This window comes from Urocitellus parryii, chromosome 2, assembly GCF_045843805.1.
Source record: "Urocitellus parryii isolate mUroPar1 chromosome 2, mUroPar1.hap1, whole genome shotgun sequence".
Classification (NCBI taxonomy): domain Eukaryota; kingdom Metazoa; phylum Chordata; class Mammalia; order Rodentia; family Sciuridae; genus Urocitellus; species Urocitellus parryii.
Genome location: NC_135532.1, coordinates 199,855,666 through 199,882,196, shown reverse-complemented (window position 1 = coordinate 199,882,196; position 26,531 = coordinate 199,855,666). Strand labels below are relative to the sequence as shown.

Genomic DNA, 26,531 nt, shown 5'->3' with positions numbered 1-26,531 from the left:
TTGGGCCATTTCTTTGCTCCCTTCTACCTCAGTTTTCATCACTCTGTAAAATCAGTCTATAAAGGACGTTCTGTCTCAGGGCTGTCATGAAGATGGAGTGAGATACCTCACTACAGCCCTTAGCTTCATGGCTGGCATTTAGTTGATGCTTTAAAAAATTCGGTTGTTGGTCATTGCTCCTCTTCTTTTTTGCTTTATGTCTCTCTCCCCTCCTTCCCTGCCCCACCACCCTTTCTTATTCTTTACAAGGGCTGGATGACACTTTCACAAGCGCAGCTGGCAGATTATCTCTGAAATATGCAACCTCATTTTCCTAAATTCAGATAAGGTCTCAGATATAATATCTTAGTGAAACATTGTCTGATAGTCAGAAAAAAATACTGGCTGGTTTATAGGAAAAGTTCCCCCCGATATGTCTTGTGCCAAAGGAAATTTTTCTTTAGATTTTCAGTAGAAAATATAAAACTGTTAGAAGAAGGAAATAATGCAGAAAGTTCTTAGAAGAAAACGGTAAAAGATAATTCTTTCCTCTAACACTAATGCTTTGGGAACTTTTAGCTGGCTAAGAAGTGGGGCTTCCAGAATGTAACCATTCAATTTTTCCATGTAGTTTACCACTACAGGTGAGTTTAAGGAATTCATTCCCAGTGGCAGACAAACAGGAGCCATCTCATTGGGAAATCCCTGTTTGGGAGAAGGGACTAATCTTATCTTTCTTTAATAACTCTGTTCTTATTCATAATAGGCATCAATTAAACTTATTTAAGAAATGTTATCTCTATGACAGAATGCTTTGTTTTAACAAAAAGAGTGTACATAAGGTATCAATGTATTAACTCCTTGTGATTGAGGGAAAGTCGATTCAGTTTACCCTTTGAAAGATGAGGAAGGGAAGGAATGATTCTCAGACGGAGAAGCAAATCTACTGTGAAGGGGAAGACTCAGTGGGACCAAGGATGGACCGTTAGCACAGACTGTGTCCCCCCCAACAAACAACAGATGACCAGTATAGCAGTGTTTCTGCAGGTATAGCCTAAGCACCATCTGTATCAGACTTTCTTGGAAAACTTGTTGAAAATGTAGACTCTGGACTGGGAATGGAGCTCTGTGGTAGCTACCTACCTACCACACAAAATGCCCTGAGTTCAGTCCCTAGTGACCCAGGGTTGGTGGTGGTGTTGGTTGGGGGTGTTAGTGCTGCAGACTTCTTGTCCAAATGCATAGTCGTGACTGGGGACTAGGGATGGGGGATTTATGTGAATCTCTGACGCTGCTCAGAATCTAAACCGTGAGACTTTTTGGGATCAGGATTCGAATCCTTAGTTGGTACTTGTCTATAGACATGAAGTCCCATGCATTGTCAATTGACAAGTCCAAACTTGGCTCAGCTCTGTCCTTGGAACACAACAGCCTCTAGAAAAAAAGTGAATTTGATTTTTGTTCCTTATTGGAATGATTTATGCTCACTGTAGAATTTTTAAAAAATCCTTAAAAATAGAAAGCATGTTCGGCCTGGTGGTGTACACCTGTAATCTCTGTGGCTGTGGAGGCTGAGGCAGGAGAGTCACAAGTTTAAACCTCAGTAACTTTGTGAGGCACTTAGCAACTCAGCGAGTCCCTGTCTCTAAATAAAATATTAAAAAGGCTGGGGATGTGGCTCAATGATTAAGCATCCCCTGGGTTGAATCCTCAGTACAAAAAGAAAAAAAAAATAGAAAGGATTAAGATAATGTATAATATCCTAACAGAATAAATGTTTTCATATGACTATTTTACAGAATACCAGTAACACAGGAAAAAGTTTATAGATTGTGAAATATTTTAGTAGTTATCATGATCACATGACATATACATATAAAATATTAGGACATTAAAAAGTTCAGATTAAAAGACTTAAACATATGCTTAATTTCCAATCAGAAAGTCCTGAAACAGACATGCTTTCTGTATGTTTTCAAAATGAGAGATAGGTCTCAGGGATGGAAGAAGTTACAAAGAAGCCAGTGGCGGTAGAGTATGTTGGTGGAATGCCTTTCCCAGGACTGACTTGCTCCATGACTATTTCTATGCACTTGACCTGGGATAAACTTACTGGAGAACCAGGCTTGCAGAAGTGCTGATCAGGAGAGTCTGAGGGAAAGCAGCCTGCTTAGTTCTGTCATCATTATTCCAACCATAAAGAACGTCTTGGGGGAACTTGACTCCCAGCATTTATTTTTGTATCCTTGTTCTTGTTTGTTCTTCTCTGGCAGCGTTCAGTTGATGGTTCAAACCTTTTGTAGCATATTGAAAAGGGTATAAAATATGCAGTAATACAGACTTTGGGCTAATATATTTTCAAAAATGTTGCATGCCTCATTTCTCACGTAAATTTTTAGGTTGCTTTCAGCCTTCAGAGCGTCATTCATATTCATGATAGAAAAGAGGGATAACATTTATTACCTTCACTGCTCATGAAATTAAGCACTGTCAAGCACCCCTACCCAGGACTGAGTCAAAATGTATTCCTCCTGAGCTCTTTTAGTGAGAAAAAAAATATTGATAACTGAATATTTAATTAAAAATACACATGTAGTACACATTTAATTAAATTATTTAATTAAAATGCATACACATATACACATACATTCTGTCCTATGGCAGCTATTAAAGTATTGAGTACCACATCACTCCATACAAAATTTAACCCATTTCTTTCCTGATGTCTTTTATTATGGAAACAGTAAGTATTTGAAGTTTCAGCCTCTTCTTTAGTTTGAGGTAGCCATGGGATTCAGGGCTGGCCAATGAAATGCTAACAAATTTTTAGGGAGGGGAAAAGAAAAGCAAAGATCTATGAGTTTTGTCCTTTGCACTCTTTCTTATCTAACGCTGGACATGATATCTGGTGACTTAGCAGCCATCTTCCACCAGCAGGCCAAAGGCAGAGATGTGAGGATGGTGGAGCAGGAAAAGGCAGGAAGCCTGGTCATTAAGGACATTCTTTGGAAGCTGCCCTAGCCTTGGACTGCCTTTGTTTGGACTTCTCGTTTATGGAAACATAAGCTGCCTAATTGGTTAAGACACTATTGTGGATTTTTCCATTCCTCAGAGCTGAACACTTTCTCAACTGATACATCTTATCTTGAAAACAGTCACTTCTGACAATGCAGAAGTCTAACTGCTCCACCCAAGCAATCAGACAGACCTGTGTCTACAAAGTGGGATGGTGTGGAGACTTATCTCTCCACAACCTAGACTAACCCACTTCTGTTCTCATGGGAGATATCAGCATTTAGAGTTAGTCATGTAGTTCTTGAGATAAAAATTGGATTAATAATGAATGCAATATGGGCTATTCACAGCCTGTTGGTTATATAAAACTTCAAAATTATATCCATTGCAGCACACCATTGTTTGGAAAGATGTGTAGTGTGTGGACCAAAGTGGTACATTTTCTTGTTGTTGTCATTATTTATTGATTTGTGTGGACAAAAGTGGGACATTTTCTTGTTGTTGTCATTATTTATTGATTTATTCATTTAGTTATTTAGTGAGGTTAACTGAAGTCAAAGCACTTGTGTTACTGGGAAGAACTTTTAAGATTATGGTGTAATCTGATAATCTATTAATAAACAAGAGCAGCAGGTCCTTCTGAAAGTTTCATTAGACAGATTTGAGATGAGAGGTGTGAACAATCTATAAGGAAAAGGAAAAAGAGGCTGAAGCAACATTTCAAACAGTACCTTATAAATGGCAAACAAAAGAGTCATTAAATATGTTGTGATAATATTGAGATGAATACTGATATTAAGCATTAATCTGTGTTTATTATTTCGAATGATTTTTATGTACTGTATAAGTTCAGCTAGAACAGAACTCCTTTTAAGACTGAGTCCCAGAAGTTAAACATCAACATTTCCATCATATTCTTTTTACTAGAATCAAGTTACTAAATCCAGCTCACACAAAGAGGAGGGGCATTATGATCCATCTTTTGAAGAGAGAAATATGTGAGAATTTTTGGACACATTTAAAAGCTATCAGAGCTACATAATAATATTTTGAAATTACAGATACTAATAGATGGAGAAAAATGTCCTGCTTCCAAAGAGTAAGTTTATAACTCACTTAGCAGATAAAATATAGGGCGAATTTGTTAGAATGAGAATCTAATCTCTATGAAAAGAAGACTTTAAAAGTGGTACTTTAGTTGATGTTGAAAGGATACAAGGCATTAAAATGGAATCTACACCTGTTGTTTCTGGTAAGACAAAGTTAAAATCACACTATATTTTTCTTATTTCCATATTCGGAGTTACACCGAATCTAGGAAAAGCACACTTTTCCTTTCAAAGCAAAGCAGAGTTTATTTATTCAGGGAAGAAGAAAAGTCTGATTCTGACAAATGAATTTTGTAAATGAACTATATTTTCTAGTTAAAAGTCTGACTTCAAATACATATGAATATTTTCACTTTTGAACCCCTTGAAAGATTGAGAGAAATTATTTGTCATTTTTTTCTCATTTATTTTTAGAAAGGAATTATGCAATTCAGAAAATGGCTAGTAAACACATTCTTGGAACTTACACAGCTCCAAGTCCCAGATATTACCTGGCATCCATACAGTGTAACAAGCCTAAAGATATAGATCCAATCCTTTAAGAAGCCACAAACACTAGCAAGATAAATCCAATCACTGAGCACTTGCTTCAGTCACATCAGCTGTGATGTCAATTTTCTGCTTCTTATCTGTGTTCATTGGTTGTACCATGTTTTAGAAATTGAGAATTCTCAATTTGGAGTTCATAACCAAATTTGCCTTACCTTTCTTTGTATGAGCCACTATGCTTGTTGAAACTCTGTGCTTAACTTTCTTTATTTGTAAAATGGTGATAATAAAATTCTCTTTTGTTATAAATACTAAATGAAACAGCAAAGGTATACTGCTCTCAGAAGATGTTCAGCAAACCATTATATCCTTCTTTCCCTAAATTCTCCTTCTTTCCATAGTTAGTTCCCCTTTCATAATAAAATTTTAAACTTCCTTTGTTTAAGTTGTTCAGGTCGCTATAACAGACTTCCTTAGACTATGTAATTTCTAACCAGAATCTTGTCGCCCACAGTTGTGGAGGCTGGGAAGGCCAGCATCAAGGGGCCAAGCAAATTTGGTGTCTTGCTCTGCACCTCAAAGATGGTTCCTTCTTGCTGCATCCTGTTCATGCAGTTGATTATGGAAGCAACTCCCTTCAATCTCTTTTTGAGAGTGCTGACCCCATTCATGAGGCCCAAAGGCCATATCTCTTTACAGTATCACATTGTGCATTAGGGTTCCAACATATGAATTTTGGGGAACACAGCATTCAGACCATAGCACCTTTCTATCTCTGTTGTAAACTCCATCAATTCCCATTAAAGTACCCTAGGTATAAACTGTGTTTGATATCAGGTACATAAATTTTTCCAAAGAAATTGGAATGGATCATAATGAGCTTACACTGACAGTTACCAAGTATAATAAAATCTCATGCTATGACTAGGGACATTATCCAATTCCAAACATATATGTGGTTTGTGTTTAAACTTTATTGTACTTTTAAAAATTGATACCTAATAAGTGCCAGCTAATGTAGGGCACTGAGGGATTGCAGAGTAGACTGCTGCATAAACCATTTTCTTGTTTCTAATGTCCTTTCCTTCAACCTTCTTTAGGATTTTGGATCATAGATGGGTATTGGAGTAAATGAAGGAATAGGGTGTGAATCTAACATATGTATGTAATATGTAATATATAGTATTTATAAATAATCCATAAGACATATAGACTGTATGTTCAAGTACACATATTCCACATTCATCATCCTATTTATGTACATACAGATGAAGTCACGCATGAAACACCAATCAGTGTACTTTGATAACAGGATAAATATAATCGGAACAATGGATGCTTTCCCAATTATTTTGCTAGCTTTGTGGCAGTTGTATTTGTTCATTTTGCTCTTTAAAGAATGTTAAATCCAAGCACTGTGGTTTATGCTCTTGGGAGGCTGAGGCAGAAGGATCGTGAATTCAAAGCTAGCCTCAGCAATTTAGTGAGGCTGTAAGTAACTTAGCAAGACCTGTCTATTACATAATATGAAAAAGGGCTGGGGATGTGGCTCAGTGGTTAAGCACTCCTGGGTTCAATCTCTGGTACCAGAAAAAGAAAATTAATATCGGAATCTCCTTTTTCTCTTCCAATGCTAAAGAGAGTGGGTAACCTGTGATGGTTGTTGTCCATCTTGCTGTCAAAGACTTGTTAAGCCTGTTGCTCATGAAATAGTGAGACATATCATTAAAGATATTATTTTAATGAGTTTTGCTTTCTAGAGTTCTTCATTACAATTGTTTTAGTTGCCACAAAGAAATGCTTTTAGAGAACATAAAAATTAAAAATCTTATCTTTATTGAGAAGTCTCCTTACTTAAGAGAAGCATAATGCATTTCCTTCAAAGAATAGGTAGGTTATGTAAAACTTTTGCCCTAAAATTTAGCAATCTCTAAGATAGAGAAAATTTAACAATGTCAAAAAGCATATTTCCTTAAAGTGCTAACTCTCCCTTATGATGTTAAAATCCTCAGATTTATGTGTACTTGAACATAGAGTGTACATATCTTATGGATAATTTATACATACCTTTCTTTCCTTGGGGAGCATTGCTAAACAGAGGTTCATGGAAAAGACATGTTTTAGAAGGTGGCAAATTTCCAGGATCAAGTATTATAGATTATGGACTTGAATAAACTGTATTTCCTATTTATAGTTCTTTTTCCAAACAGTTTTGGGAGAACACTACAAGTTAAATTACACAACTTATTTGATTATCAATTCCTAAAATGGAACTGTAATACATACTTGCAGCTTTGTGCCAATAAATACTCTCAGCAAATCATGTTGCTTTATGTAGGCATGAATAGAATAATCTCAAAAATATCTTTATTCATAGATGCCTTTTCTCAAAATAACTAACATATTATTGGCATCTAAGTTTCGGAAACAGTTTTGTCTTCCACTGTATTCTCTTGCCTTCGGGGTTTTTCATAATTAGTTAAATGTTAAGGAACCATGAGGAAAAATAAAATAAAAAGAAAGAAATGAATCTCAGTGAGTACCAAAAATAATTCCAGTGGAAAATAAAGTGTGTATTTGGAAGATGAGGAAATACCTTAACTTGAAACAGTGTCAAGAACACTGGTATGGGTCAAGAGACCCATACCACTGATCGTGCTCTTAGAATGATACTAAATTCACATTTCTGTATCTCAGTTTTTTTCATTTTTAAAATAGGGTGCTGCACTAGGAAAGGCTTCTTCAAACTGTCGTGCACTGGGATTATTAATAGTTCATTTCCACTTTTTCCTTGATACTTTAAAGATCTAAGTGTTTATGTGAAGGGATAGAAGGATACACTTGTCTAGTCTCATGTCCCTAAACTTACATGAGGAACAATGAATTCCTCTGGTCCAGCTTCCTATTTTATAGATTAAGGGGCTGAAGTGCAGAGAAGTGAAGTGGCTTGCTCAGGTCCACATGGCTAGTCACAAAGCAGAGTGTCAAAGCAGAACAGTCATTTATGTGCAGAACAGGGCTGGTTATTGCATCAGGGTTTTCTCTTATTTATTTCTTGTATTTATTACATTAAAAATTTGAGATACAAAGGTTGAATTTTTTTCTATGTAATTTTCTATACCCATGGCTCTTCCTATTGTTAGAAATCCTATAGGTACTGAAAGAAAATTAATTCATATATTAGCTCTAAAATTTCCTATTATTTTTGTCATACAGGAAGTGTACCCAAAAAGAGAACCACTGTTATGAACAGTTCTAGAAACTTCTTCAAAATTTCAGAGCAGGGGATATTACACAGGAAGTGAGAACAATATTGCATCTGTGGCTTTTCCCCGTAAACCAAAAAAAAACACCTCCATTTGCATCTCTGACTGGTGTAATCTTGGCAGCTTTTGGCTGGTTTGGCAATGCCTCCACATTAAGAGTGACTTTACCCCTACAGAAATGCAAAGAGACGGCCCTGAATTTGAAATTCCTTATGCCATAGAAAATAGAACCTGTGTGGCTTCTCCAAGCCTCTTTCTGCATTCCCAGAGGCACCTTATTCTAAGACCAGTTTGTGTACCTCACAACCTGCTTGAAAGGAAGAAGAAGCTAGAAGCCTGTATTAGGACTTGAGTGGGTTGCTTGGATTTACATTGAGGGCTAAGTCTGCTACATAACAGGCTTTGTTAGATACACTAAATTACATAGTTTGGCAGTTCAAATGCCTGCAAACCCTCACCTCACACTGGTTTCCCTTTTTCACCCCCAACCTGCTATAATTGTTCTCTCCTATGAATAACTGCAGAATGTATGTATACGCATATACATATATATGAATACGTGTGTACATGCATACATGTGTATATATGTGTTTATTATTATTATTATTATTATTATTATTTTGTGTGTGTGTGTGTGTGTGTGTGGTGCTGAGTATTGAACTCAGGGCTTCACGCCTGCTAGGCAGGCACTCTGTTAGTGAGTTACATCCCCAGCCACAGAACTTTATTTGTACTTCTCCTATGACACACTTTAGCCTTTTCCCCAATCTATTTTTGGCCAAGTATTCAGCTCAAATATATTCCTTGAGCATATTAAGGAACTGAGATGTGTGAAAATAGGCCTGGATCCCCAAAGAGTTAAGCTTCTAATGGAGGGCATAGGTTCAGTTACAGATGACTATTTTTCTTAGGGCTTACACTAAACAATGAGCATCACAGGAAGACAAATGTCTCCTCCTTTGCAGCTGCCACACATTAGGTTCTCAGTAAATAAATGTGTGTTAAATGAATAAGTAAATGTATTATAAAGCCTTGTAAGAGAATATATTTGATTTAATTATTTAATCTAATTACTTATTCTTTCAATGAGTTTTTAAAATTGTGCTGGTCCAGTCTTAGTTTAATTTCAGTTTCTATCACTAAAAGATTAATGAATTTTGTAATTATAATCATATATGAATATCTATTATTAACATGGCAACTTCTCCACCAACTGTTTTTCTTCATTTGCATAAATAGTTCCCAAATTGTCTTTTTAGTTAGATGTAGTTCCAAGATAGCAGTGAAATAAAACTCTAAAGTGAAATGTGTTTGTTTTCATGTGTCCGCATTGATTGATTCCAGCTCATAATCCTCTTCATTTTATCACTGTCTGCTGGATTACTACATGATAATTGATCATTGTGACCTTACAAATTATCTTTTTAGAGTATGTTTTAGGTCATGAATAGAGACTAGTCACTTTGTATAAAAAGAATGTAGATATAGCTTTGAGAGTTATGCTGGTTTTTTTTTTTTTTCTGTTTTTACCATGGGGAAAAAAAAAAACCTTCTATTTTGTATCCAATCCCAAGATAACTTTCCTTTCAAGTGGTTAGGAACCAATTCAGAGTAGAAAAACTGGTACTTCTGCCCTTCTTGGCAAAGACAGAATAACTTATTGAAACCTGCATTCTAAATGCATTTTAGAATTATAGACTTTCTCCCAATTATAGAAGTAATGCATCTTCATTGTAAAAAAAAAAAACTTGAAAATAGAATATATACAAAGATGGAAATTATTTATGCAAATATAAAGAAGGATGCAAACTTTTTATACAAATTGACATTCTGATTTTTTACTTAAGAGATTGTGAGCAGAGACATTTTTTCTAAAGCCCTACGGATGTGTACATTTTTAATAACAAAGCTGAGAGTCAGAAGACTAGGAAGCTCAGAGAAAATTGTCAATGCAAATTACATGAAACTCCTGAAGTTTCACTTCCATATTTTCATTACAGCTTTCTTTAAAAATAAACCCAAATATTATCTTTAAAAACTCCATTCTCCTTCTCATATAAAATATATATCAGGCGATCAGGATTGTCTATTTTAATACTTGTGAAAGATTGACATTAGAGTTTTTCCAAATGAGAAAGTAAGCATAAAATTAAGAACAAAGGGGTGGAATTTTGTTGTTGTTGTTTATTTCATCCAAGGTCTTGCATGTGACTCTCCAGCACCTTTTCATTAGTGAGGTAAAGAGAACATGATTCAGGTAGATAGGTGATCTGGATTTAGTGAGACTTCATAAGCTTAAGTTACTCTTCTGAAAAAAAGGAAGGGAGAAGAGAGATGTAAATGCCCTTCCAGTGTGTATGTGCCTGTGTTCCTCTTAGATATATACATTTAAGAAGAAAAGTCTCTTATCTACCTGATATTTATCTGCTGTACTGGGAAACCATATTTAACTTACAAATCAAAGCCCTGAATTTGGTTGGTCCTAATTTGGCTGTCCATTCTAGATGACTAGTAATTATGCTGGCTCTCAAAAATCCTCTAAGAAAGAACATTGGATTAAAAGTCAGAATACTTGGTTTTCATTTTAACTCTATTATTAATCAATTATCTTTCTTTGGGAAAGCTACTTAGGGCTTTCTCATTTATTAAATAGGCTGGTAGACTAGATCTCTAATAATTTCCATCCCAGTTCATAAAATTGTATGACTAACCCAGTTCAATAATTCATTGATTCCATTTTCTAAAATTTATTCTATAATTCTAATTGTCAAGCAAAGTATTAGAAAATGAGATATATTTAACCTACCACTCTAACTAAATTTTTACATTATTTAAAGAATTGTGAGCAAAACGAACTAAAAGCTATTTTCATTTATACATGTAAGTATATATGAGAAAACACTAGGTACATATCAAATATATACAAATGAAAAAGTTACATTTATGGTCATATAATTACCATTTGGATGGAGACTTCCATCTTTCAAAGAGGATTCTAATTTTAAAAGACAAAAGTGAAAAGAAAACCAATTAGAGACTTGGCAATATTTTCAATAAGAGACAATTAAGTTAAAGGGTCCTAGCAATAAAGATGGAGACAGACAGACTCAAGAGGTAATCTGGAAGTAGGACAGAGCAAACTGATTTATGGAACGTGGAGTTGAATGGATGGAGGTATTCACTAAGTTGGAGAAGACTGGATGAGAATCATGTTCAGGAAAAGGTGTAGAAGTCAGTTTTGATCATGCTTATAAGCCATTTTAAACAATCTGTTGGGTCTGTGAACCTGAAGCTCTGTCTCGAGGCCTGGAGAATGATATATTGGGTGTCATCAACATGGAAGTATTATAAAAAGTCGTATGTGAGAGAGCATGCACACACATGTGTACACGCATGAAAGGGGAAGGGTGATGTTAGGCAAGGGCCCATAGTTGACCATGAAGGAGTTTAAGAATTTAATTTCAAGATAAGAAGGTGTCAGCATTTGGAAGTTAGGGAAGGAACAGATAAAAAAAGGCAAAAGGACAACATTGTGTCACAGAATCACAAAAGGAAAGTACTTGCAGAAGATTATGGTAGTCAACATTCCTGAATACCAAGATTAAAGGGTTTAAGAGTAAACAGCCACTTCAATGTTTATAGCAGCACAATTCACAATTGCTGAAATGTGGAAGCAACCTAGATGCCCTTCAAAAGATGAATGGATAAAGAAACTATGGCATATATACATAATGAAATATTACTCAGCATTAAAAGAAAATAAAATTATGGCATTTGCAGGTAAATGGATGGAGTTAGAGAATATCATGCCAAGTGAAATAAGCCAATCTCAAAAAAAACAGGGGTAGAATGTTTTCTCTAATAAGTGGATGCTAATGCATATGAGAAGTGGGGGTGGGCAGGGAAAAGTTCGGGAACTTTGGAGGGGGCAAAGGGGAGGGGAGAAGGGGCAAAGGGGTAGGAATGATGGTTGAATGAGATGGACATCATTACCCTAGGTACATGTATGGCTGTACGAATGGTGTGATGCTACTTCATGCACAGCCAGAGAAGTGAAAAATTCTGCTCCATTTGTGTACAATGTATTGAAGAGCTTTCTACTGTCATGTATAACTGATTTGAACTAATAAATAAGAAATAAAAAAAGAATGGGTCATTGGACCAAAAGCAATTTAAATAGAGTAGTAGGGGAAAGCATTGAGCTTGGTTGAAAGCATGGGAAATTAAAGGAAGTAAATAAAAGGATGTGTACTTAGTTATCTTTTGAGATGCATGCCTAGGAAAGGGGGTAGGAAATTCAGTAAATTAAAAAATAATTGGTTAAAGATGGATGAGATCAGAGCATCTGTGAATACCACCCGGGAAAAGTTAATTGAAAGAAAGATGACCAAAATTAAATAGAAAACATGAATAAAAATGTAAACCAATTCGTGTCACTCCCCTCAGGCATATGTATTCTTTCGCCTATTCTACAGAAGCCTCCTTGAAGGACTTCTGTTAGTCTCTGGGATTATCTTAAAATACTCCACCTGTTCTTGGGTACCTCATATTAACTCTTTCAGGGATTCTACCTTTAGAATCTTTGCACCAATTGACTCCCCTTCCAGGAATTTTCTTCCCTCAATTGACTGGCTTAACCTTTTCTGTCCTCCAATTCTCAGCTGCTGTGTCCTTTTAAAACATCATCTGCATCCAAAACCATCTTCAACTCTTGTTTGGTTCATTTAGCAAAGTCCCTCCTAAACACCCAGTCTAAATTGGTGAACCATCCTGTTTATCCTTATCTGACTATCCTGTTAGTTCTTAGCATAGCACTTTTTATCTCACACTGTCTTATTCACATGCTTGTTTATAGGTTTATAGTCTATCAACTTTTTATTTGAAAGCAGTGATCACATTTTCCTGGTTTAATGCCATATCCCCAGAATGTGGATAATGCTTAATTTAGAGTAGGCATTCAACAAAAATGCATTGATAAGTTGAATGTTAAGTTAAATTTATGGAGCAGTCTCTTAGAACACACCTTGAATTAAAAAAGAACATTATGATAAATTTCAATCACATTCAGTCCAAATATGAAGGTAACAGATTAGGAGATTGAGCTGAAATAATCTGTTATTTTGAAAATATTCTAGATGATTTATTTTTAGTGGATAGTCTTCATGATTTCATATCTCTCTCTCTCTCTCTCTCTCTCTCTCTCTCTCTCTCTCTTCTCTCTCTCTCTCTCTCTCTCTCTCTCTCTCTCTCTCTCTCCCTCTTTGTAACTTTTACTATTCTTTTATTTTGAGGATACTAGGGATTGGACCCAGGGGTATTGTGCTGCATCCCTGGTCCTTTTTATTTTGAGGCAGATTCTTGCCAAGTTGCTGGCCTTGAGTTTGTGATCCTCCTGCCTCAGCCTCCTGGGTTGCTGGGATTTCAGCTGCACACCACCATATCCATCTTACATTTATTATAATAATCTTAACTCCAACTTTTATCCCTCAGGAATAAACTACCTATTAGCAAGAGGAGGAGGCTGTCCAGAAAGTAGCCAATCTAGTATCAAAAATTTACTGGGACAATCCATTTGTTGGAAAAAAACACCAAAACTGTACTTATACTCAGCAACCATATTTTGAGCTATGCAATTTCCTAGGCACATGGAATTAAACTGAATAAAATGCAGTGGACTGATCTGATGCCTAGTTACTTAAAGATGAATGGCTGAATAAAGACACAAAAGTTAACCACACTGTACATTAAAAAGGCTATTCTAGAGAGTGAGCAAAAAATAAAAGGAGTCAGTTTGTTTTTAAATTTCTGAGCCCTGAGATCTGACTCATCTGAATTAAGATACGTCCAAATACTTTTCTTCCTCCTGGGGGCAAATCATTTATATGAAGTTCAGTTTCCCTGGTATATAGCACCTTTCCCCAAATCAAGTGCAGGCCTTTCTCACAAAGAAGGGAGAGGGAGAAGGCTATTTTCAAGGCAGTGTTTCTTTCAATGGAGCAATTAAGTTTGGCTGTAACAGAAGGAGGTTGCCATAAGAAAAGAAGCACAGCAAAGACAAGATGGTTTTGCAGTGTCAGCTTATTATTTCTGCAGGAGGCTAAAGATTAGAAAATAGCTCTTCCTGAGTTGTAACAGGTCTATAAAATTGAGCAACTCACAGAGCACCCAAAAGGAATACTGAGAATATAATACAAAAAAAAATAGCAATAGAAATTGTGTTGAACTGAATATGACCTTTGAAAGAGAGGGAAGGTTTTGCATATCTAAGAATATCTCATCACAACCCTCTTTGAAAGATTAAAATGATTTAAATATTTTCCCATTTATTTAATGCAAACAGGTATGGATTTCTCTGACAAAACATCACATTTTGTACTTAGGTACTACTATGCAGAGACAGAACATCAAGTTTATATTGGTTGTTTAAAGTCATTCTTAAAGCCCAAATAAAATCAGACTATTAAGATTGGAAATGTTTTCATGCCAGAAAATCTTTATTTCCAAATATTTCTGTGGGCTTATAGTCTCTTTCCCAGGATCAGAAAAGAATATTATAAATATGTTACTTTCAAACATTAATGAGGAAGCGAATCTTTTACCTCTTAAAATTGTGGTGTCTATTTAGATATCATTTATCAGCTCTTCAATGAAAAGAATGAGATAAAAGCAGAGGATTTCTGAGTCTAGAACTTTCTGGATGGAAAATAAGTATTTCTGAGTATGATTCCACTTCCCATCTGGTCAATACAACAGAATACAATTCATTTACCTACTGTATAAAACTTAGTATACAAAGTATTAATTTATAAAACATTGTAAAGTAAATACCTTAAAAATAATGAATGAAAATAGTATAAGTACAAATTCACCAATATTAAACTAGTGGAAAATATTTCTATTTTTTTCAAAGAAACCTTAAGAGTCATTAATATAATGTTAATTTTTTATCCATATATTTTCATCATAAACAAGTAACACTGATATACTAAAACATAATGTAGTACACTTTTTTGTATTTTGTAACACTCCAATATATTAATGAAGTCCATTTTGATAAGGTCTTAAAATAATTAAACTTGAGCTTTCTATTTCATTTGTCTTTGAGAAAGCAACAAGCAATACCATGCAAAATATATTACTCAAAAACATTTTATACTTAAAACAAACTGCTGTTTTTCCAGAAATTTCCAAAAGGAAAAGGAAGAAAATTTAAATTTTGCTTTGTCTGTTTTTGCTTTGTCTGATATCAGTTTCTTTCTTATATATATATCATGCTACAAAGAACTTAACTCCTTTCTACACTTTCACATTGAGCAGAAGTGAGTCATTTATAGATGGCTCTGGAGTCCATCCATTTTGTTGCATTTTGAAGGGGGAAAAATGTTAAACACTTCACTGTTTGAGTATATGACTGACCAGCTATAACATATTTTATGATTTTGAACCCCCCAAATGTGGTATGCTTTTAAGTTACTGCTTAAATTGCCTCAGGTTTTAGGTTTTAAGGCCATATTATTAATTTCCCCCCATTTATGACCTCAACATATTTTATATTTAATCTTTTATGAAGAATAATTTGTCTTTATCTTGAGCTGTGTTTGTGCTAGGCCATAAAATCAGGTGGTGACCCAATGGAATCAAGGGGGACATTAAAGCGTCTACAGAGACTGGTGAGGACCAAGAAAACCAGGGCGCAGAGTGTGGATGAGGTGAAACCCACATTAATAAATCTCCGTAAGTAAAAGCTCAATGAGCTGCCAAAAGTTCTTTGAGGGAAAACTGGTGAAGCATATATTAATGAAGTTCATTTTGATAAGGTCTTAAAATAATCATTAAACTTTGAGCTTTCTATTTCATTGCTAAGTTATTTTAAAACAGGTATCCTAATCCTATTCCTAAATTTCACCCCATATCTATGCTGCATCACAGAGGGAAAATAAGAGTCAGTAATGTCTACCCTTCCCATTCCTCCACCAAAGTGAACAATATTTAAAATTTTTGATGTGAATATAGCAAATTGGAATGTCATTTGCAACTTTGAATTTATTTATTTACAGAAATGGCCTATGAATTATAATTATTTTGTACCTGTTAACACATTTCCTTTTAAAGAGATTCAATGACTTAGAGCCTTTTACTTTGGGTGAGACATGTTTTTGTTATCTGAAATTGTTTTGTATAGTACAGTCGTCCCTCCTTACCCACAGTTTCACCTTCCACAGTTTCAGTTAGCCTCAGTCAATGGTTTACTTAACTTTTTGGTCTCTGTGACCAAAATACCCAACAAGAGCAAAGTAAAGGAGGAAAAATTTGTTTCGGGCTTACAGTTTCAGAGTCTTGGTTTGTACACAATTGGCTCTTGCTCTGGACCTAAGATAAGGCAGCACATAATGGGGTAAAGTCCCCGCAGAAGAAATATGCTCCCCTCATGGCAGGGTTGAGAGTAAAACGAGGGGAGATGGAGCCACAGGGAAGACACATCCTTCTAGGGCACTCACCCACTGACCCACCTCTTCCATTCACATCCCACCTGCCTATGTAGGGACTACGCAGTTTATCCAAACTGGGATAGACTGATGAGCCTACAGCACTCATAATCTGATTATTTTACTTCTGAGTATTCCTGCATTAATGGTAGCTTTTTTTGGGAGACAACTCATATTCAAACCATAACAGTCAACGATGGTCCAAAAGTATGAATGGAAAATTCCAAAAGTAAACAATTCACAAGTTTTAAATTTTGAGCCATTGTAGTATTCTGATGAAATATGATGTCATACTGTTCCATCTAGGTAGGGACATGAATTATCTCTTTGTCCAGAATATACAAATTTTATAAGGTAGCTGTCCTATGGCAGTTGGGAGAGAGTGAGAGAGGAAGGGAGAGAGAGAGAGAGAGAGAGAGAGAGAGAGAGAGAAGCATTCACGTAACTGTTAATAGAGTATACCATTATGTTTTTTTCTTTTATTATTATTATGCCTTATTTATACATTAAACTTTAGCATAAGTAAGTACATACAGACGAAAACACAGTGTAGATATTGTTCAGTACTGTTCACAATTTCAGACATCCATGAGAAGTCTTGGGACATATCCCAAGGATAAGGGAGGACTAGAAATTTTTATACTAGAAATTTCACCCATTGCCACATTATGTAAATATATATCTCACTAATCAACTTTGTAGTACTAAAGATATGCTGTTTCTTCATGTTCTCAGTCTTTTCCTTCCTTTTCCAAAATATTTCACTATGCGATGGATGTACTACATGCATAAATTTCTTTGCAGACTGATATGAGAAGAGTACATTTTTAGAATGAATATAGGATTTCAGCCTCTATTCTTTGAGATATCATTTATTTACATAAAGTGAAGAAGTTGATTTGCTTCTTGAAGATACTCTCTTATACATGTGACATCAAAAAATTAAAAATATTTAATAAAATGATTGCACCACTTATGCTTGTAAGATGTGGGGAAATGTTTTAATTTATAATTTTTCTTAAGTGTTCTCAGTATGCTTTTTGCATGTGACTTCCTTTCATTTCAGTACAATTGATGTTAATCAGTAGATATGGTTTCAGATGTTTGAGGTAAATCTGAGTTTTATAAAACAATTTCATGCAACAAATTACTTTTTAAAGAAATAATTTTATAAATTCTTTTTGGGAAGTTGGATGACACCCTGGTTCATACTGTGTTGTTCATTCATTTGTAATCTACAAAGAGAAATAGAGTATTTATAATTCATAATTTCTACAAGTAAATAACCATTAGCCTTAATGTTTAACTCATATGTCTTTGTTGTTCAGAAAATGAAGATGACACATTGATTTCCTGTATGAAACTAAGCAGATCTCAAGAAAAGAAAGCTAATAATTTTAGCACAAGGAGGAGGGGAGAAATGGAAATGAGACCAGAGTCTCATCCTATATCTGTGGATCCATCCAGCACTTCAAATGAATGCAACTTGGAAGACATATTATCTTATCATGAAGGCGAAGTTCAGAAGTGGAACATCTGGAAGTCTTTTCCAGAAAATCTGTTCTGGACTGGCATTGACTTCCAAATTGCCCAAGTTGGATCCTGGGACAACTGCTCCACTTGCACTCACCACTCACGTCTCAAATCTTCTCACACAGATATGGATCTCTTACATTCATGGGTGAGTTTATAAACTACGGAAATATGTCATCTTAATCTGTGTATTTATACCACCAGGAAATAAGCAGATAAAAAAATGTGTCAATTAGTCACATTTTTTAGTTTCAGGAAAATTACCAGAGTTACAGCTGTCTTTCCAAAAAGCAGTTCAGCTCTTATGGTTTCTGTCCCTGTTAATATTGTATATATTCCTTTGTGTACAAATACACTACTGCATAGTATTTTCCAGAGATTTTATTTTAATTGAAGGGAGACTTTAGCTGCTGATTTGGATTAAGAAAATGTGATTGAATTGTCTAAATTATTGCTAGTAAAATGAAGTTGCACTGACAGCTAACAAATAATTTTAATGAGCATTTTTGGGGGCCTGGTATTCTCCTAAGCACTCCCCATGTATTGACTCATTTAAATATCACAACAACCATGTAACATAAGGATTGTTATTCTAACATTATTTCCTCCCTGATTCATAGGTAACAAAACTAAGGCACCAATATGTTAGTAACTGGTACAAATTTAAGCAACTAACAAGAAGTGGAGCCAATATCTGGAACATACATAGTCTTATGCTAGAAATTCTGCTTCTAGTTAATATATTATAGAGTTTTCCATGTACCAAGCTAGACTCTAAGACTGTAGGGTATAGGAGAAAGTACAGATTCTGTAGTTAGACAAATTTGTTTTGGATTCAAGCCCTGCTACTTTTTTAGCTTACGCAAATTACTTAAACCATTGAATCTTAATTTTCTTAGCTATGAAATGAAAATAGTAATATTAAACTCATGAAATACCAAAGAAGCCAAAAATTGAATATCATAAATCCTCTAGAATGTAAGGGTGTCTTTTTTAAAGAATTGATTTCATGCTCCTTAAGGCATAATTTCCCTACATTTATTGGTTGTTTGTGTTTGCAGTGAAGGAATAGAATAGCTTTGTGTGTCCAGGTAGCCTTTACACCATTTTCCTCTAAGGATCAATCTCTCATTAGACACGGTTATATTTTTATGATGCATTATAAGTCTCTGAAGAAGCTTGTTCTTTCAGAGTCCTTTTTACCTTTCAAGGTTTGTGTTTTGCCTTTGAAGACTAGGACTAGGGTGACCTGAGACTGGAGTTCCATGTTGAATGTTACAGGTGTCTGCTAACAGACTTCAATCAGTGACATTGTTCAACATTAATCATTTTTGAGGCTGCCTCTTCAACTTCTTTAGTCTTTCTCTTCTGGGACAGCTGGACATGGCAGGCTTCTCTTCAGCATCTTCTCACAGAGTAGCTGGCAATATAATTAATTAGGACCTGTTTCTGAAGACTGGCAGCTTCAGAAGCAGAGTCAAGGATGCTGTCTTCTTGACAAATGGCAAAGCTGGTACAGAAGAATCAAAACAGAAATGTACAGAGCTTCCTTCAAGAATAAAATCTGGACACCTTAACTTGGATTTCTAGATTACAACTGTCTGGTCTCCATCTACATTTTCAGTCTTATCTTCCTGCTGCTCTTGCCTGATAGGTTTCGTATGCTGGACTGCCAAAGTGAATGATCTGATATTCCTAAAAGCTGCTTCCTTGCCTCTGTATCTTTCCGTCTGTGTGACAACCTCTTCCTGGTGTATTATTCTTGCTTGAGAGCAATTCCTCCACCCCTTAAGTTCACATCAAATATTTTGTCCTTCAGAAAGCCTTCCCGGGCCATGCCAGACAGAAGTCATCTCTCTTTCCTTTGAACTTCTAGATCATGTAAGCACATTATTCTTACATTATGCACATATCAACCATATATTGTCATCTGCTATGTGCCAAGTCACAGTATTAGATACTAGGGATAGAAAACAAAAAAAGTCTATTCACTGCTCCTGTCTTTACAGAGCTTCCATACTCTACCATGTGCTAGAATTAATTAGGCATTTGTTTATTTCCTAAGAGTAATTTATCTTTGTATCCTCCATGGTCCTGAGAATATAAAGAAATAAATATCTGAGTAGCATTTGCTGCCTAGATGAATGAAGTTCTAAAAACCAGTGGACTTGGTTTCCATAAATCTAGAAAAACATTTTTTTTTCTCATTGTCTTATTTTTTTTAGCCAAAGCTTTACTCATTCTGATTAACTCAATTACCTATCAAGTTAGTTATTGTGAGTATGAATGCTTGTGAATCTGGGGGTGTCCATTTAGGCAAAAACAATAGTGATAGTTTTTGAAAAAAAATTTAGGTAGTTTTGCCTACTTTAAGTGCATAACTAAATGACTAAATGAGTTTTGTCTGTAGAAGGTCAAGCCTATCTACCAAAGGCTCAGAGTTTCAAATAGGAATGTTCAGCTTTTGTGACAGGAAAGCCTCAGTGGATTTGGCAAGAAGGTTCAAGAACATGTTGGAGTTAAATTGGTTTTGGTAAACTTAATGAGACCACTTACACCCAGGGATTTGAGACACTAGAGTGAAAGAAGTTGAATGAGTGCAAATTATTATTTTATATTCTATACATATATTCTATAATAATAACAAGTGAAAAATATCCAGTTTCATTTTAGCAGAGCTGGTATTTTTTCTGTAGTAATTGCAGAGTTATTATTTGGGTTATTTAACTTTCACTCTATAGAAGAAATAGAAGGCAGACAGTGTAGAGGGAGAAGATGTGCTTCTGAAATGAGTATTACTATTAATGACAGGTAGTCAGAGGTGACATTTTTGCGATTTTAAAGGGTAAAAGTATGACTAGTTTTTTTTAAAAGTGTGCCAATATGCAGATATGGTGGAGCTGGGCCTACACCCCACATTTCATAGGCAATGAATCTAATCCACAAAGACATTTGTTTCTCCTTGACTTCAGAAATTTAAGGAATAGTAGATTTCAGTACCTATGATCTCATTATCAAATCAGAGTTTTGAAGTGGCCTGAAATTGACTTGTCTTCCAGAAAGTCCTTATTTACCCAGGCATGACCCTGCTAAACCCACTACAGTTGGAACTCTGATTTTGATGGATTCAGCCCAGCTCTGTCATGACCTACGGGTGAGTGTGGGCAAACCCCTTATCCTCATTAACCCACTAGTTCCAATTCTACAGAGTGATTTCATTCCCCATTCACTACCTTTCCTCTGAGTGACTTATTTCATATCAAAAACACCCATTTCTAAAATCAAGGTTGGGAAGATTAAATGAAGTAGTGTCAGGACCCAACAACATTTATCCCTAAATCAAAGAATCCAGAAACCTGTGCTAAGAAGTAACATTTTATTCAGTTAAGTTTCCATAAACAAATTGAATTAGACAGGGAAATGTATTGTTCATGAAGGGCTCTTCATAGAAGTAACAGAAAAATGAGACTCACACAGATGTTTAATGTGCAGTTTAGTGGTTTGTAAGGTCTGAGGGATCAGGGAGTGGGGGGAATATGTGATTGTGGAATTGATGTGAAACAAGAGAGGTGAAAGATCAAATTCTATGAGACTATACTCAACAAGAGAAGCCTGAAAGGAAAAACTAAAGAAGTAGTTCTTTTCTAATGTCTGAGATAAGTGGTTTTGAGGGGGGATTTCAGAAGCATATTAAGGAAAGTCGTAGTGAAAGTAACCAAAAATAATATTTGAAGCTAAGTGTTTAGAATCCATTTACAAGAGTGACTGAAGGATTCTTAGGATGCTCTGCATATTAAAAGCTTGAAACATCTTTACAAAAACAGGAAAAAAAGAGGAAAGTGAACTGCTGGCCTGGTGGGGAGAAAAGGTAAGTAAGACAAGTGTGTGTTGAGGAAGATAAGATCTTCCTTTAGTACAATATTATAATAACAAACATATTTTTCAAAACCTGGGAGAAATTTTCAGGTTCAAGAGGAATAACATTATTTTTACAGTATTAAGAAAAAGAAGCAAACTTGATATGAAAAGGGAAGCAAATATCCACTCAGCGCTTTATATTAATTCTCAAATATTTTGAAATCTGTTTTATAAAAATGGCGATATGTTTACAATGTGACACTAACAACATCTCTTTCAGAAAGAGGCAAAGTCAAGGTTCTGAAAGAACAAAATATACACTTAAGTAAAGAAGAATTCAAATAAAGTATTGATAGAAAATTATAATAGTGAGAGAGACAGAGCCATATAGCAAAAAATCAAAGAAAAATAAGGAATTTATATACAGCATTTCGAGGTAAGAAAAGAAACAAGGTTCCACTTAAGGGTGTCTAAGAAGAGGATGAGGGAGTCTTGTTGGACTGTCAGATGAACTCATCAAAATGGTGTCAAAAGAGAAAGTATGGTGAATGGAAAAAAAGTTACACAACCATTCCAGTGGGAGGAACAGGATTCATGCCAATGCTAACCAAGAAATAAAGTAACAAAAGATTTTATAATTAATCTTTCAGTTTAAATGAGAGGACGTGGATACCTATTATTGATATGGGGAGGTGCTCTTGGGATGCATATCCCTCTGCTAAGCAGTGTAAAATTTAAACACTGCCCAAGCAAACCAGTGGTGTATGAAAAAGAGGCAATAAAATCAGGATAATCTGTCCCTGTGTCTCTGCTCCTTTCTCTCTCTCTGTCCTGTCCCTTTGGTAATCTATCCCAGTATCCGTGACTCTCATCTTTCCCTTCAGTCAACATGACCCATTGTTACCAGATGAGTTTTTTCTAATCTAACTGAATAATGCTGCCTAATATCCTTGTAATAATGTCACTGCTGCCCTTACAAACCTTTGAGTGTCTCCCCAAGACTTACATGGTCAAATACAAACCTGTTCATTTAATCTTCTAACACATCCCTAAGAGTCTTTCACATACTCTTTGCTACAGACAAACTGAGTACCAACCTTTCACTGAAATGATATTATTTCCCATCTTCATATTTAAACTTTACTTGCTTACATTGGAGTAATGGTGAGAGATGGAAGGAAATGATGTTTCAGCAGATAAATTTGTACAACTTGTGAAAAGGAAGTTACAGTGAATGATAATCTGGGCTGAGCCTTTTGAAAGTAAAGATAGGAAAATGTGATACAAAAGTTCCAAAAGATCTCTGCACTTACCATACTCAGTGCCAAAATTAATTAATTGAGAACTGAGATTCCAAAAATAATTTTGAGTCTTAGATAAACAAGAACAAATTATTAATTATGAATAACTTATATGACAAATCTTAATATAGTCAGTATAATGTTTGATGTAAGAACTAGCATTTACAAATCAAAATTTGAAAAATAAAGGATTCTCCAATAACTTTCTCATTTATTCTTCCATTTATTCACTCATTTAACAGATTCATGCCAAGTACCTCCTGAATCTTTGAACTTGGGACTTAAGAGTATATATGCTTATATTGAGTGGGACATGTGGAAAATCTACTATTCCTCTTTTATAATGGTAGTTGTTGCTCTCCTTTTAAAAGAAACAGGTATTTAAAAAAGAACAAATTAATCACAATCCTTGGTGCAAAAATTTACTGGGATGCCGAATGTATTACTTATATATCAAATAAACCTGAAAAAAATCTGGCTAGACCTGCAAACATCTTTTACATTGAGAAAGGAGCTTATAGAAGAAACACTTAAATATGAGATATTGTAATAGTATAAGTTGTCAGGTTTATGGAAATTCTTTAGTTTGAGTTTGAAGAAAGTAAATTATAAATGTGTATAAAATGCTTAAATGTCCTTTCTAATAAAATCTTTAGTAATAAAAATAAAGATAAAATGAGAAAATGTAATTATAAATGTCAAGTACTATTCTAGAATTCCTGAATAAATAGAGATATTATTAAATTAGATTTTGGAGGCATAGTAATGTAGCATTCAAACCAATCTAATTATTTGTGTTGATGTTTGGTATTTACCAACTACACAAATTTTATGTATTGGTGAGAAAAATTGACCTGGGAAGTAGTTCTAAGACTGTTATAGAAATCAAGGATATCTCTCTCCTATGTATTATCATTTTTCTCTTTTTATGTTTTTCACCATGGACTTGTTTTACTCAAGGGGCATTCAAATCAAGGAGAAAGCTGAATTGGTACTACCATAATAAAACATTTCTAAAGTTGCCACACATTGTTTATCACTCAAATTATTCCTCATGATAATGAAATATTACCCATGATATTTAATTATAACTACATTTTGGCTTCCACAAGAAAGTTGAAATTTGTTTTGCTGTGTTCTCAACTGAAAAGAGGAGGACAAAGAGAGTCAATCTGAAGGGTGCTCAGTTATGCCCACTGGCCATGGGAGACTGCAAGCTCCTTCTTGCTCAGAGCTAAACTTTCTTGCATGTTCAACAAAATAAAGCAAATCAAATCAGCCAAGCTGGACATCAACTTTTGGCAGGAGAGAGGCCTGAATGTTAGAACATTTCCTTTAATGAGCCTTGGCAAACATTTCAAGTGGTGTTACCTTTTCTTTTGTAGCAGAGAAGTAAGTTTATAATTCAAATATTGCTATGTAAGGAGAAGACAAAGGCTGTGGCATGGTATGTTGGGAGCTGTTATAAGTCAAAGAAACACAAGTCAGAGCCAGGAGAGTCAGCTGTGAGCTCAACCCTGTCACTTTGTAGGATCTCCTTGGGTCAGGTTGCTTACTCTCCGTCACTTCTGCCTCACTTTTCAAATGGGTGAGGGCTATCAATGATTAGTAAAGTTCTTTTCATCTTCAAGAATTTAAAATATGAGAGCACATTGAAGAAGATAAATTCTATGTGTTAAAAATATTAGTGCATTAAGGTTTCTTTCTACTTGTTCAAAGCAGTTCTTTTCTTACTCTTCAGATGCCCCTGTGTTGACCTTATTTCTAGGTTTGTTTATTTTTTTCTTTCATAAGCTATTTAGTTTAAGGATTTCTTTTCTTTCTTTCTTTCTTTGCCCCCTACACATTCTCTGTCCAGGCTACTTCCTTTCTCCTTCATGTTCCTGGACTCATCACAAGGTGAAATCAGGCAATGTTAGAGACAAGACTAGCAACCATGCATATGAGTTTACTTCATTTGGGTGATGGCAGGAGATCATGGCCATGAAAATCTCTTCATGTACTAAATGTCTACATTTTCATTCATAGGAACTAAGAAAACCCTGATGTAAAAAGAGAGCTACTTTAAAAAAATCCTTTAAAATGAGATTTCAGAAGACTGAATTTTCCTTTGAAAAATGAATTGGTGACATTGTAAGTAAGGTTATAGAAGGGGACAGAAAAGAAGGACTATCAGGGGCTGGGGATGTGGCTCAAGAGGTAGCACGCTCGCCTGGCATGCGTGCGGTCCAGGTTCGATCCTCAGCACCACATACCAACAAAGATGTTGTGTCTGCCAATAACTAAAAGTAAATAAATAAATAAATATTTAAAAATAAAAAAAGAAGGACTATCAGGATAAGAAGTCCTGGCTGAAGTGAGAAATCCTCTTCCACCACCATCATCTATCAGCTATGTACACATGTGTGTACACACTCTGGTGCACGGTGCCCCCTTGAGTAATTCATTACTGAGCTTCTGTTCTTATCATGTGCATATATCAATATAAAGGCAATCATTGCCTTCACTGACTTAACATTGGACTATATTTCAGTTGCTTTTAAGTAACTATCTTTATGTCATGATTCAGTGAGGTGATTTCATTTTTCCCATTTTAATGATAGAAATATGAAGCTCAAAGAGGTTCAATAGCTTATGCAATATAAGAGTATGTAGATTTCAAGCTAAGATTCTATAAGAATCCGAAATTTTCTGCCAGATTTTGGCTTTGTAACTCTTGAGACTAGGATAGTAAGTTAACCTTACTTTTCCCATCTGTAAAAATGGAGTCAAGTTTCTAATTTGCCATATAAATTGAAATTATGCATATGAAAAATCCAGGTTCAAAGTATGAGATTTTAGCTCAGACTTTAGCTTACATTAACTTTATGAATTAGGCAAAATATTATTTCCATTGTACAGGTGGAAAAATTGATTCACATGAAGATTAAATGAATTAGTTGAGGTTCCACCGTTGGTGATGGAAGAACTGGTACTAAACTGAAATATCCTAAATCTTAGCCCAGATTTTTCCTCTCACTAAGTTGTCCTTAAATTTTGCATCAGATATGGAATAATACATATGGAAGTACAGATAAACCATTTTTGGTGGGAACTCCATGAGAACTGGAGCCAAATAAGCCCAGCCTTCATTTGTAGCCTTACCATTACTATACACACAACTGTTAAGTTACTTGATTTCTCTGAATTTCAGTTTCTTATTTGCTAAATGACTAAAATGAAGATTTCTTGTGGTCTTCTTATAAGGTGAATTCTTTAACTGCACCTAACACATCTAGTGGAACTCAACGAAAAAGAGCTGATATTTTCACGGGCAATTATTGCTATTTACTTATAATTTATAACTATGTATTTATAATTATTTATTTTTCATTCAACAAACATTAGCATAATGCCTATGATATATCAGGTATTTCCTTGAACTGTGAAGTCACAGAGATAATTAAGAAATGTACTTGCGCCAGAATAGAGGTCAAGATATTTAAAGAGGGAATG

At 35.0% G+C, this 26,531-nt stretch overlaps 1 protein-coding gene across 1 annotated transcript in view; it reads left to right on the top strand.

Annotated features, from left to right (window-relative positions):
* Window positions 1-26,531, top strand: part of Samsn1 (SAM domain, SH3 domain and nuclear localization signals 1) — a 146,168-nt gene that overhangs the window by 39,065 nt on the left and 80,572 nt on the right. Inside the window, exons 7-8 of the mRNA XM_026411894.2 lie at window positions 15,466-15,592; window positions 17,673-18,025. Coding sequence (XP_026267679.2) covers window positions 15,466-15,592; window positions 17,673-18,025 — 480 coding nt within the window. The remainder of the gene's footprint in view (window positions 1-15,465; window positions 15,593-17,672; window positions 18,026-26,531) is intronic.